Raw genomic sequence first — 14,638 nt, 5'->3', positions numbered from 1 at the left:
TCCACTGTAATAAACCTTGCAAAACGGAACAACACATTTAGATCAGTATTAGCAATTCTTGCACAGGGATCACACAACATAAATGATTTTTTTAACAGTGGGATGATCAAACGAGACAGACTGCTATGATGTGTTCATTCATATAATACATAATTCCCGAAAGAAATAGGAAAGACGTCCACACTGACCATAGTCTGTGTTTTCCGGCTCCCAACAATTAGATGGCCAAAAATAGGGCGTCTATAGACAAAACAAAAAAGTAGGGAACTCAGGTTAGACAATGCAAGCATTATACAGTCCTTGGATTGATACTGCTTTCTAAAGTCAATTCACATTTTTCATAGATCTGTTATACTGTTAATTCCACAATTTTGAAATAGGCATCAAAACAGCAAATTACTCTGGTATGCTTGTTTATTGCACTAGTGTCAGAATGGCACTGAAAATGAAGAACAAGGTGTTCTTTTTATTTTTAAAGGTAGGGGAACAAAAAACACAAGGCTAGGGAGTGAGGTTGTCTTTTTCATCTTCCCTAGCAACATACCTCTCTCATGACCTGAAGAATGAGTTTTAGAAGGTGAAAAAACAGAAGAGACTTTCAGGTCCATCCAGTTCTTGATTTTGAAGTGTTTTCATTAATGTATATTAATATTGGAGACTCTTTCCTAGAAGCGATTTATTAAAAGTTGCCAATAAACACATCCTGTTTTCACGAAGTTATCAAAGTCATTTTCATTTGTTGAAGCTCTTGTTTTTTTCCAAATGTCTTTATCACTTGTCATTTCATATTTAAAATATAATATTTTTAACGGAAATCCAATAAAAGTACCAAGAATTAATTCAAAATTATTTTTATTAAAGCTGGGTGAAATATATTGTTAAAATAATTCCCTTTCACCAAATGACGGAAGTAAGACAACATAGGCATTTTTCGGATGAAAAAACTTTTTGATAAAAATTTAAAGGATTATAGTATTTATACAGATGGTATATTTTTATTTATAAATATATATATATATATACATACATACACACACACAAATATATATCATTTGGGAAGCTGATTTATCCTAAGTAAATGTGATGACTGGTCTGAGCTGTATTTTTAAAACACAGGTTCTTCCTTAGGACAAACTTCTACTTTACGCTTTGGTTCCTATCACTTTTTCTCAAAGACATTCCAGCTGCAAACGTGGAAACCTCTCTTCATGTATACCTCCCTCAAAATTGTTTTAATGGTAATTTAAAAATCAAGAGGACAGAAGGGTGACACATTCACACCCACTTTCAGGTTAAATAAGTAGGATTAAAAATTTAACTTTATTGTAACAATGACCCATCAACCTTAATAGCAGCAGAGGCTCATTCCTGCATCTTGTTTGCTTCCCAGACCTACTTCTAAGCCAGGAAATATACACACCTAAAATAAAGTATTACAGATGTCTTTTGAAACAGTATACAAAATGTAGAAAATGTAATATTCAATCTTGCAGCTTTTTGCTATTTACAAAGCAATAATAATAAGTTAAAGGATTAAAAAAAAAGTCATAGGCTAATTTCAAAGGCTGAGACAAGTTTTCTGTAAGTGGTTTCTTGCTCTGTACTGGAGTAACAGTAAGTCATTCTTCCTATCAATTATTCCTTTGTAGAGCTACTGCAACCAAAGTGACTGGTACAACCACAAATGGCGACACAAGGCAAGAGAACCTCTAAACTATAAATGGCAGCACTCAGTGAATTCCAGAGAACCAAAAAGCTGTAAAGATGCTTTAACAATATTAATCTTATAAAGCATTAATCTTATAAACAATATTAAACTGGTTTAACTCAACAGTTTTCAAACTTGGAGTTTCTGAACACACAGAAACCACATCTAGCTCAGGAAGTTGCTGAAACTGGCTGGGGCACAGAAATTATTCGGAGGTAGTAGCATCTGTGTTGGAGGATGCCTGGAGAAAGGCGGTGGGGAAGAAATCATTCAGAAGAAAAAAGGAAAAAAAATTCTTCTGGTGGTAGGTATATATGCCGTGAACTCCATTTTAAAATTCCTTATATACACTTAGGATAGCGCCTGAGAAATTAGATAAGATTTAAAAAGTAAATTTGATCTTCTGATTTAGAGCTAATCTCCCAAGATTTTGGCATTCATTTCAGGTTAGGCCATTAGGGAATATACTATGTGTTTGATATAACAGGAGGCCTCTGCCAGTTCACGCTACCCCTGGCCAGAAAGCATACTGCAAAAATAGTTCTGAGAGGCGCTCAGAGAGATTGTATCGATGAGGGATAAATCTGACATTATTGTTTTCAGTATTTTGTAAAAATAAGACATTTTTTTTACCGGAACTTGCATGGTGGGGATGATAGACTATGGGAAGGAGGCAGGTTCTCTAGTCTTGCAAAATATTTACCTCACTAGGAGAAAGAGGTGGCTAAGGCTTTTCTGAACTTCAAAAAGAAGCATTCAAATGACAGGATCTGCTTCTAATAGAGGACTTAACCAGATACCTGCTGAAGAAATAACATGACAGCATACAAGTAATTCTGAAAAATGTACAGCAGACACATTTTTCTTTCAGAAGGTGAACAAAGCTGCAGAGAGAACACATATTTTAGATTTGGTTCCTTTAGAGGAAAACTAACGAGACTTTGCAAATGTGTAAGCATTTGGGCAAAAGTGATTGTGTAATGACAGAGCTCACAGAAAAGCGTTCAACCGACCAGAGAACAGGTAGATACAGTCTCTTGGGAAAGTAATCTGAGCGCTAAAGAGATGGAAGGGAGCTGACAGTTACTGAGAAAGACTGTATTAAGTGTCTAAGTACCTTTAGAGAGAAAGGATAGTTACAGACCAGTGAGGCCACACTGGCAATCTTCAGTCAGCTGAAGACCAAAAAGAGCTCATGCAAGAAGTGCCATTGAATGGGTATACTAATGAATGTGTATGCTCTCCTTGCTCGCACCCTTCCAGAGATAAAAGCAGAGAGGTTAAAATAAAACATGAGTTTTAATTAGAAAAGTACAGGAGAAGTAATAATAAACGGCTCCAGAATATATATTAAAAGGTAACACCCGCCTCCAAAAGTAAAAAATCAACAGAAAGGAAACATCCCCAGATGGGAAAGAAGTTAAAATAACAGGTAGTACAGATGACTTTTAAAAGCCTTCCTTACTTTAGTCTCCAGAACGAGGCAGACTATGCTCAGAAAAGGGTCTTTCCACCCAGGGGATGACAGGCAGGCACGAGTTTCCCTTGCTGATGCTCTGAACTGGGCAGACACAAGCTACCCCCGGACCAGGGCTGTGACCCGGCGAGCGTGGTGCTCTGCCTCGGCTAACAGACCTGCCGAGAAGCGAGCTCATTAGCTCGAGCACAGCAACGTGGCCAGGGCTGGCTTCCAGCCAGCTGCCTTGAAGTGGGAACAAAGTTCAGGCCTGCTACAATCAATTCTCTGGGCATGCCCAAAATTAATTTTGACAAGAAGATAAGACTGCAGGGCAAAGTACAGAAAAAAACAGGATGAGAAATATTTATATAAGGTCAGACAGTTCAAGCTGGAGGCCTGATGAAATTTGCCACAGAATGCTTAAGGAACCATCCTATTTTCATGTGTATAAATGGTGGCTTTATCTGTAAAAAACAAAAACAGATAAAAATCCATATCTTGACGCAGCAGCACTGGGAGTTATATGCATGTGAAAATACTATGAGTAGAAATTTGCTTTAATATCTTTCTTCTTCCCCTATCTCTAATTCTCTATGATATCTAAGAGTCATCAAAAGTACTGAATTACCTGCAGGATGCTTCAAGGGGTGAAAATTATCTGACTTGCAAGTTATATATGTGAAAAACATTCACACAAGTGACCTTTGAAACACAAGTTATTTTTAAAACTCACATAGGACAGAGGAGTCCCAGAAGACTAGAACAGGGCAAAGACCTATCTTTTCCCAAAAGGAAAAAAAAAAAAAAAAAAAAAAAAAAAACGACTGAAGGAATTTCAGGTTAGTTCAGCCAATGTAAATGGTTGAAACTTTCTAAACTCAAGCTTTCTAGATTCAAACTCAAACAGTTTAAATACACTATCCATTTGCGAATCTCTAAAAGCAAAAAAGTTAGTACAACTTGGATTTGTCAAGACCATATTAGGTCTTTGACTATGCAAAGCCCCTAGCAGATAGGAGAGAAACTCTAGATGCAATATATTTTGACCAAAGCAAGGTGTCACATTTCATTCTTATCAGCAAGTACAACACTATGGTACTATCATAAGAAGGGCATACATCTGCTCAAAAAATGTTTTCAAAAGTAGATAAGAGTGATTCACTTTCAAAACAGAACAGAAATGGTGGGCGTGGTGCAAAGTGTCTGTCCTAAAGACAGACAGAAAAAACAGAGTTAAAATGTAAATAGAAAAAAAATCCAAAGCACAAAAATAAAAATCAACTTAAAAAAATACATAGACACTGGAAATGAAAGGCTTTAAAAATCAATTTCTGATTAAAGGATTTTTATAATCCTGTCATTCTATGCAAAAATCCATCAGTGATAAATCTGTCTGTAGCAAAAATGACTGAAGTTTTCCCAAAGGTGTTTTCCACATTTTCTTGCCCAATTGTTTGATATTAACAGTTACAAAGTTTTAGTCTTAATCTACTTCACCAGAATGCTGGTAATAAATGCTAATTTCAAGCAGTATCACCCCTAGCTAGGAAAAGGTCCATAGAGAAACTTGATCTCCAAAACTTTTGTGACAGTGTAATTCATTTATTGGAATGGTACATGAAGATTTTGGGAATGTATATCAAGGACTCCTATTCAGCCTGGCTCTTTAGTCTACCAGACAGCACCTTGTGGGTCTCCATTCCCCACAAGTACGTGCTGGGTACAGACCCACCTCTCCAAATCTGTCTGCCTCTTCAGCCTCTGCACCAGGCAGGCTCCTAGCTGCAGAGAGCTTTATTTGTTCCAGCTACAGTAATCAAACATGTTAATGCCGATCTTGTACAAGATCCTAGGCAGAAACCCCCAGAACATCTGAACCCAAAAAACAATTTTCCTGCAAAACAAGTCTGGAGTATTACTTTGTCCTTTAGATGTTACAAGCCTTTCTTTAATCACATAACTTCACAGGCCAGATTTATAAACAACCCCTTAGGAGAATTTGCTGGAAAGGTTATCCATAAAGAGTGAGGGTGAAATATTTACCTTGTTCAAAGAGGGAAGACTAGCAAGTCAGCACAGACTGTTAAGAAGCTCCCCGGTCTCAAGGAATGAGGTTTAGGTAAGTGAGAAAATGGAGTGTGTGCAAAGTAGAAAGCTAGCCTCCCACTTCTGATCTATTAAAAAAACTCCCATAGCAATGTAAGGAGACATTGCCCTTGTAAATGAACTTCTCTATGCCTGGACAGTGGTTTACATTTGCAAATTTAATGCAATCTGTGGGAGAAAATTTGGTTTAATTATTTCTTACAACTCACATATTCAAAGTAAACTGCAGAAGTATCTATAACATCCTTTACAGTGCTACATATTCCTACAGCTCAAACATCACACAACATATATGCTCAGTTTCATGACCTACAAACCCTAGGTAACTGAAGATTTTGCCCAGGAGACAGACATGGTATAAGATGCTGTACCTCACCACCACCATTTTCAGATAGACATTTATAAAAGATTAATTTTCTTTGTGAAATGTAGAGAATCTTAAGGAATTATTATACTTAAAAATTATTTTTCTCAGAAGGAAATGTGAAGTAGTTTGTCATGAACAAGCATTAAACAAGGAACATTTGTCACTTTGCCATGACATCCCACTTATAGCCGGAAGGAAGGTGGGTGGTAGAACGTTTTGGGGAAAGTCAAGTACTGTTTATCAGCCCAGGCAGAAATAATGCTGCCAGTTTTTATTTCTACACTTTTAAGGCACTTCATTTAATTGTATTCGTAATTTGAATAAACAGCCAGTACAAGTCAGCAGCTAGAAAAATAAGGTCTTACGTTGTATCACACTTGCTATCATAGAACCATTTAAGTATTTATAACAAAACTGGCTGTTAAAAAGATCTTTACATTGACAGAACATGGATTTTGCATATGTAAATGCATACTGTTTCTCTTGAACTACAGACTTACATTATTAATTAAATTTAACCACAGAAATCCATAATCTTCCTCTTAATAAATGTGAAATAAAATCCTGCAGTATAATACATATTCCACATTAAACATATGGGCAGCAATGGCTGCCACACATGGTGAGCAAACAAATAGATCTGCTTTGACTCTATCATAAAATTAATCAATAATAATATCTGAACTAATGAAATAGCCACTTGTAAAAATCAGTGTTGTCCATCAGCTTTTATAAACATGATTAATTTCTATGCATTAAACTGTATTACTGAAGGGGGAAGTCATTAAGCATCTTTCAGCTACCCCTTGTTGATAGTAAAAAGAAAAGGATTATAGTTTCTGAAGCTGCTCCACTCCCTGAAATCTTTTACAATCTTAATTACTGTGGATGGAGGAGGAATATTCAAATCAGTCATAAACCTTTCTTAGCATATTATTGTTATTCTTCTTCTGATGGCCACCACTGAATCTTTACAAACTGCAGAAATCAAGTCTTTGCTAAAGAACTGTTACACACATGCTTAAATGCCTTGCATGAGGGATGGCAGAATTCATAGGCATTCAGTTTTACAGTCATTGCAGTTGACTCAAATGATCTCTTAACAAAGCATGGGTAAGAACGCTGGTCTAGCAGTATCTAGCCCATACAGGAAGGGTATCAGCCAGCAGTGCTCCCTTGTGAACTGAGAATTAAAAGAAGAGGCTGAGGAATGCAGATGCAGATTTTGGCTCTGTGACTCCTCTCTCCCAACCTGGGAAGAGGATGAACATGGAAATCAGTGGGGGAAAGAGCAGATAGATAGGGCAGTCAGAAAGACACATGGATTGAAATGGTTTTCCTCTCTTTGAAACCTAAACAGAACTAGTATATGCTGAGCGTGACCTCAATATAATCTTTATACCTGCAATTTCCAAACAAAACCTGCAAAATGCTAGAGAAGCTAACCTGTTTTTTTTCCTTTATTATAAAAATGTGGCTTCCAATAAAACCCTTCTCTTCAGGCATGGCAGCTGTTCCAGGGAGGCCATGAGCAGCAGCTGGAGAGTTGCAGTGTTTAAACACAGCCGAGAGCTCACCTCGGCCAGGGTTGGCTTGGCGTGGGACACCGTTTCAGAGTGCTCAGCTCAGCTCAGCTTGGCAACTCAGAGCAACATTGGAAGCATGGTGATGACCCTGAAAGGGCTCCATAAGCATCTATAGTGCCCAATACTCACACAATTTTTTTCAAAGCTCTCTGCAACATTTGTTTGCTATGTATTTTAATCCCCACTTCAAGGGAGAAACAAGACCAAAAAGGTTAGACATATTCTTCAAGAAAGTGTCTTTCTATTCCCAGTGGTAGAACAGGAGAGGGAATCACAGGTGAAATTTTCATCTTGCCAAAATCAGTGAGATTTTTGTTGCCATCTTCACCAGACCTGTGTTTTCACCACAAGAAACGGTTCCCATTTTCACCCTTTTCTCAGCTATTTAAGCCTTCCAACTTAAAAGTGACAAAACAGTGAAACCTAAATTTCACCTCTGAAAATTATTTTGCAATAAATTACAAATTAATCATCAAAAAATGGCAGTGTGATTATCACAAGCCTCAAGTATCCTAGGAGTTTGTTTAAAGACAAAAGGTATCAGAAAACATTACTTTTCACTATGGATGGTGAGACACTTAGGATGGATGTGCAATCTGTAGAAAACCAACATTTCTTTCTCTGGGTGACACTTCTGGAAGGTTAGAAGCTAAAAAGGGTGAGAGTCAGGCACTCCTCACCAGGACAGCCACGTTAGCAGTTACGTGGACAGAGATGACAGGATGTCAGTGGACAATGTCTGGTCTCAGAGGGATCCACTTTCTAAGGAGCACCTTGCTTTTCTTATTTGTGCCCCACGCGCATGTTCGCTCTCAGATACAGGATGGTAGATAGCAGATATCCAGCTCTTTCTCTGGTCCCTGGATTAAAATACCATGAACAAGCTACACACTCAGGGTCTGAGAGTTCAGGTTTTCAGAGCATCACTATAATAACATTTTCTGCTTTGCCACATTGAGATTAATAACTGTACAGACTACAACTGTATGAGTAAGGCAATTAATATTTAGATCCATCCCACCTGAATTAAATTATTATCACAGAAACTGACCCAATTAGACCTGAGTGGGTCAAAGAATGATCAGGAATGATTTTTTTTTATTTTTAAAGCCATATTATTTTAAAAAGTAGATACAATTACGATTTTACAGCCCTCCTGATGGCAAGAGTAGTAACTGAAAAGGCACAATTTTACCTGTAAAAGGACATTTGTGCAAATGAAACACCATCTCCACTACTTTTAGCCATTGCTATACAATACTAACTTTTTAAAATAAACTGGAAGTAATTTTACTGCCAGGAGGGAATCTGTTACCCTTTGGATTACAAAAAATGAAGTGCATAGAGAATGTTATTAGAGCTAGCCTGCTTTTTGTAGGTCAGGCCACTGTACTGCAGGCAGAGGCTTCTCTGCAGGGACAAGTTCGAAACTTTTCAGTGCTGGCAGATGCACTTTATTTTCTCTTTCTATTAAAATATCTAGAAATCAGTGAATCCTGTCCAATCAAGGGGTCCCATTTCTGAAGAAACGACATAGCAGGTTAATAAGTATTCTAGTGCAATATTCATACATTTACGGTTGAACTTTTGGAAATATTACCTTTCTTCCCACTGAATATACTATCCTTATCTTTCAGTTTGATAATAGTTTTGGTATTAGCCTATTTCAGTAAGGAATGGGGGATTTAATGACTTAAGTTGTGCTTGTACAACTCTAATAACACAGTATGCAACCACTATATATTCATATTTTTTCTCATGCTGTAAATTAACAGGTTAAATTGCATTGCTTTATTATTATTAGCATAGTTTAGCAATGCAGATTTAAATCAGCTTTAAAGCAGCAGCTGCAAGGGGTGCTACAAAGCAGCAAACAGCCAAATTGCTACAGCTATATACTGAGCATCACTTGTGGAAATTACCTTATTTCATAGGCATATGGCAAATACATTCCAAATCCATAACTTACGTAAATCAATCTAACCCTAACTAAATCTTCATATCCAACCATGTAGACTAGACTTCTCTGAGTAAAGTTCATGACAGACTAATTACAATAACCTCAGCTGCTCACAAGGCAGCTAATTCTAATCTCTCTGTTCCTTTGACTGAATTGTGGTAGGGGAGGTGCTCATTTCCCACTTTTAGATATAAACAGACCAATAGCAGTGCAGTATTTTCATCCAGAATTTGGCAAGCAGCACCTCCATAAACAAGTTCCACTCTCCACAGAAGGAAGTGGAAGGAAGTCCTCCAATAATGTGTCCTCCTGGCTGCTCCTTATGCAGAGACAAACCAAGAAGCAGGACCTCAGTCACTCCTTGATCTCTTTCTGCATTTCACTTACCCCATAACCTCTTGAGTGCCTTTCTCTCAGCAGTAAGACCCTTCACCTTATGCCATCCCTCTTTGCCTTACACCAATGATGAGTGTGCAGTTGCCACCAAGGGACAGTCAAAGCTAATGGAAATAGTGGGAAAAGAATAAGTCCTGTTAAGGGTCACAGGTCTGAGCACAGATGACAGTCTGGTACACAGAGTTACCAAGGCAAGGTGGGCTTTTTTGGATGGGGGAGAAGGGGAAGTAGAGTTGAGAAAACAGATTCTGGACTAAATATTGAGGAGGAAGCAGCACCCTGGGAGGGAAAACCCTTCCTTCGAATCCCCTCTGCTAGATCAACAGTGGCTGTGACTGTGGGGCAGGAAGCCTGAGATGACTTCCCTTTGTATGACCTGCATATGTGTAACTTACTGACTGCTAAAGGGCAGGTTTTTTACATTGTATGATCCACCAAGGATTTGCATATGGAAGTATAATAGTGATACTGAAATGCATGCAGCAGCTGTTTTCTTCCTTGCTAGACTGCACAGTAGATATTTAGTTATATTCACACTAACATTTTAAGTTTTAGATCAAATATTACAACTCTGTCTTTTCTCTTACATGGGTCTATAGAACAGAATTCAAATCAAAATATTGTTAAAAGTATTCTGCAGAAATTAACCTCATATAATGCTTGAGACAATGATTGCTCTCCAGTATATCACATTCTTTTTTCTGCATTTTAAAGACAGCAATCTCAGGTCTATTTTACTTTCTGTGGTTTCTTATTTAAATAATTTTAAAGACAAGACTTAGACTTAAGTATCTTGAGGATAGTAGATTTTGTCCTACCAGAGATTATTTTTCTCTTACTACGTAACGCAGCTGGCAATAACAGAACAGGCTTCCCAAACTATGGCACCTATATATTCAATTTCATAATGATGTTCATCATATCATGATTTCAAAGCAGCAAATACCTAGTAAAGATCTTCAAGCATCTGTTGGTGATACCTGCCACCACCAGTGCTTAATCGCAATACAGAACACAACCCCCACTTTCAATGGTGGCACATGGCGAAGAAAGTAAATTAATTCCTACTCTAGAATACATAATCAAATACTTGTTATAAGTCAGAGGAGATGTTGCTCTGCAATCTCTTAGTTTGCCATTCATTGTTACAGTAACATTCTACCCTCCCAAGTCCTTAGTTTGAAATCTAATACAATGAAATACAACTAGGTAAGAGCGTGAATAAAATACATACATATATTTATATGTTTATATCAAATGAATGTTCCTTCTGGCTTTTTCTGAAGCACCTGCATATCTTTGTTATATACAGTGTGACAGAAAAATTTGTTTGCACTTTTTTTGAAGAGCACACACTACTTCAATACTGGTCTGTTTTATATAAGGAAGTCCTCCTACAAGAAAGAATAAGTATTACACTCCTTTTCTAACAGATACTTGCCCTTTTCCAAATTAAAACTATGTTGGTAATGAGAGTCAGTAAGTCATTTCATTTCCGCTATTAAACTTCAAAAATACTAATTTATTTCATGACAGATATTTCCACACGTAGCATTACTATGCTTTCCTAGTACATTTTCAAGGATTAGAATGTTCACTCTTTTCTTGACATAATTTATTGACTTATTTTTCTGAATAAAATCCTTCTTTTTCTTTTAATTTAAGAGGAATTGTCACCATCTACTATGTTACATAAGACAGAAAGTATTGTATAATTTGCTATGAATCTTCATATGATGCCTCTAATACGAGTCCCCAGTTGTGCAACTCAAGAACACATATAAAACACTTACCTGGAATCGATAAAAAGTTCCATCATCCTTTAGTGTTAGAACATGGTCTGAGATTGGAAAGAAATAGCCATGTGCAGCCATCAATGTTCCCAAATGTAGAGCTTCCACTGTTGGAAAACCAAAAGAAAAGAAAAGAGAAATTCAGGCTCAGAAGGAGAAAGAAGGTTAAAAGGCTATTTGTAGCAATTTAGTTTTTTGTTTGGATTCATCCTATCTCCTGCACTTGGCTCCAAATCAAGGTTTTGGCATCACGAAAGCTCTGTCTTTTTCTGCATAATATAACGACAGCATCAAAAGAAAAAAAGATTCCTTAACAAATGGCTATTAGAAGTCACATTTGAAGCTGCATTTCCACTGCTTATATTATTAGCATTAGCAGGTGGCTCCCATGACATTCACTCACTTGCTTTGAAGCTGACAAAACTGCTATCGCTCTTACCCACACTGTGCAGCCTGCTTTTTCTCTTCAGAACAGTTTCAGATTACATGACATTAAAACAGGAGATTCCAACTGCGTATCTTCCTCGTGAACTTTATCAGAACTACAGTAAAGGATAGAGATTTCCTTAGAAGTATCATTACTGGGAATATAATGAAGAATAACTGTAATTCACTTCAGTGTACAAAAGCATAATATGTAACAGTCAGGCTTTAATACACTCTTGTATTTTCAGCGAACCTATCTATCCCTATCTATCACTATCAGTCCCTCAAGTCTCTTGTTCAATGTTGTCTTTGCAGTTACTTGATTTGGCCCACAAGAACACAGTGTTGTAGGAAGAGACCAGCATTAGTTAGGCGTGCTCTTGCTGCAGTATTCAAGTCCTACGATGTTTCATTCTTTACCAGATTCCTTTACTAACCTTGTAAGAACTCTTGGTTTATAATGCTAAAATAGCTGCATAGCAATTTCTCTTGTTACTTTAATTGTTTCCTAGCACAAACTACTAATATCAGTCCACATGCAGTGAGGCATCCTAATTTAAAATCTGGGGGTTTTGAGAGGAGCACAAGGTTTTCCGAGCTACTTTGTTCGGGCCCCTCCACAAAGCCACTCGCGACAGAAGGTGGCACTGGACAGGAGGACAGTACTGCTACAAGACAACACCCCGAAGAGAAAAGGAAACAGCACAACAAAAAGGCCATACAGAAGCCTAGGGAGTATGGAGAAGCTGGGAAGGGCGAGGAAAAAAAAAGACAAAGGAAAAAGACAGAAGCATTGAGACTTGCCTGAAAAAGGGGGATCTTTGTTCTAAAATATGGAATCAGTATGAACCCAACACAGACTCCATTAGTATGAACATTTTCACTACAAAAAATCTTAGTTTTACATTTCAAAAAAAAAAAAAAAAGGCAAAATAGCAATTCTTCATGACCACCACCACACACACATTCAAATCTATCCTTTAAAAAGACCTAATTTGTTTCTGTTGCCTGTAATTTGTCTCTTAGCAATGGCAATCATACACGTTTCAGCACAGATCCGTCTCGTCCTGCCTCTCTCAAACATCACAATTTGAGATTTCAGTCACAGCACTGCCATGCAGAAAGAAATGCTAGTGCTGCTACAGCATTGCTAAATGGTAATGAAACAGTGATTTATTTATGCTTCATGCATTTTGGATATGAGAATGAAATACAGACATTTTATCAGTATTCCAGAGTATTGCTTCTTTCACCTGTTTGCTCACCTAGAAACATTCATTGGACAGGGGGAGGAGTGGGTCATTTTTAAGCTATCCCAAAGCTAGTAAGTGTGTGGAAGGAGCAAAAAAGGGTATTTGCACAGTACCTCATTGAGAGCACATAACCTTACCAGGGTTTATTTCATATTTTGTCCTGTCACATATCCTCATGCTTTCTTTGCTTTGCAAACTAGTTCCAGTCCCTCTGGGCACCGCCATCATCTAAGTAAACCCGGCACGCTCTTTTATCAGTGAACTCTATGATTGGCTACAAAATGCAACAGCCCTGCTGAGAAACCTTTTCCAAATCATCAGAGAAAAAAAAAAAAAAAAAAAAAAAAAAAAAAAAAAACACAAAACCCCCCAAACTTTCTAACAGAAGGAAGTAGTTCTTCCATCCTGATACTTGGGATCCACTTCTGAATTTTATCCTAATTAATGTAAGTCCATATATTTTTGTTATTTATATTTTTTAAGTCACGAAATTCTTTTATCTCTTGGATCAGACATCTCAAGGCAACAAATTCTCTAGCAATTCAGTTGTTGAGGCTTGTTTAATTTGTTGTATGTTGTCTAACTTTTAATTTTGTAATGCTTATCTTTCTTCTTTGCACGGTGACTTATCATCAATGTCTATAAAATTCTTTTTGCAGGTGTTATGTATCTTTAAAGAACAAGAGCAAAAAGAAGGAAGAAATGTGCTGATATTTTTTAGAGAAAGGATTTCTTAGATAAGGAAAATAGGGCTTGCCGGGGAAGGCCAGGACACACCACTTCCACAACTCTGATGCAGATTAGAGAGCATTCTGTTTAGATCTAGAACTAAATAGGCTTCAGATCTGATTCACAGACTCTGAATTATAATACTTTTTAAGAGAACAAAGAGTTTACATTATTCCTCTATATGCAGAAATTGCTAGACTGCATGTGGGATACCAGTCCAGTTTTTGGCCTCCCAGTACAAGAAAGACATGGACAAACTGGAGGGAGCTCAGCACAGGGCTGCCAAGATGATCACAGCTGGAGCACCTGCCCTATAAGGAGAGGCTGGGGGAGCTGGGCTTGATCAGCCTGGAGTAGAGATGTCCTCAGGGTGGCCTAAAAGGAACATCCTGTGAGGAAATTATCAAATAACAGAGCCATGCTCCTTATGCAGGTGCATGGCAGTTAAACAAGACACAATTGACATAAACTAAAAAAGACAAGGTTCTGACTTGGCATAAGGAAAAGATTTTTCACTATGAGAACAGCCAAGCAGGGGAACATGTTTCACAGAGAGGTTATGCAGTCCCCATCCTTGGAAGTTTTCAAGACCCAGTAAAGCCCTGAGCACACCAGTCTCACCTCAGAGTTGACCCTTCTTAGAGCAGCAGGTTGGACTACAGACCTCCTGAGGTCCCTTCCAGCCTGAATGATATTATGACTCTGTAGTTCAAGGTGCATGAAGCAGAAATGAAATGAAAGAGTAGAAAACAGGGATGGATTCAGTTGCAGAAGAAAGTACCTGAAATGTCCAGCCAGAGCAGTTTATAACCCTAGGAAGGCTGTGTATAGGAGGAGCAGGAGGAAGGATGTGAA

General features: G+C 37.7%; 1 protein-coding gene across 5 annotated transcripts in view; it reads right to left on the bottom strand.

The window, feature by feature from the left end:
* The window catches only part of RGS7 (regulator of G protein signaling 7), a 285,010-nt gene that overhangs the window by 57,387 nt on the left and 212,985 nt on the right, over positions 1 to 14,638 (bottom strand). For all 5 annotated transcript variants that reach the window (XM_062573649.1, XM_062573647.1, XM_062573645.1 and 2 more), the window contains 2 exons: positions 11,376 to 11,482; positions 189 to 240 (listed from right to left, as the gene is read on the bottom strand). In XM_062573649.1, coding sequence (XP_062429633.1) covers positions 189 to 240; positions 11,376 to 11,482 — 159 coding nt within the window. The remainder of the gene's footprint in view (positions 1 to 188; positions 241 to 11,375; positions 11,483 to 14,638) is intronic.

This window comes from Rhea pennata, chromosome 3 (genome assembly GCF_028389875.1).
Source record: "Rhea pennata isolate bPtePen1 chromosome 3, bPtePen1.pri, whole genome shotgun sequence".
NCBI classification, from domain to species: Eukaryota; Metazoa; Chordata; class Aves; order Rheiformes; family Rheidae; genus Rhea; species Rhea pennata.
The sequence above is the reverse complement of the archived record's forward strand: the minus strand, read 5'-3'. Positions and strand labels throughout refer to the sequence as shown.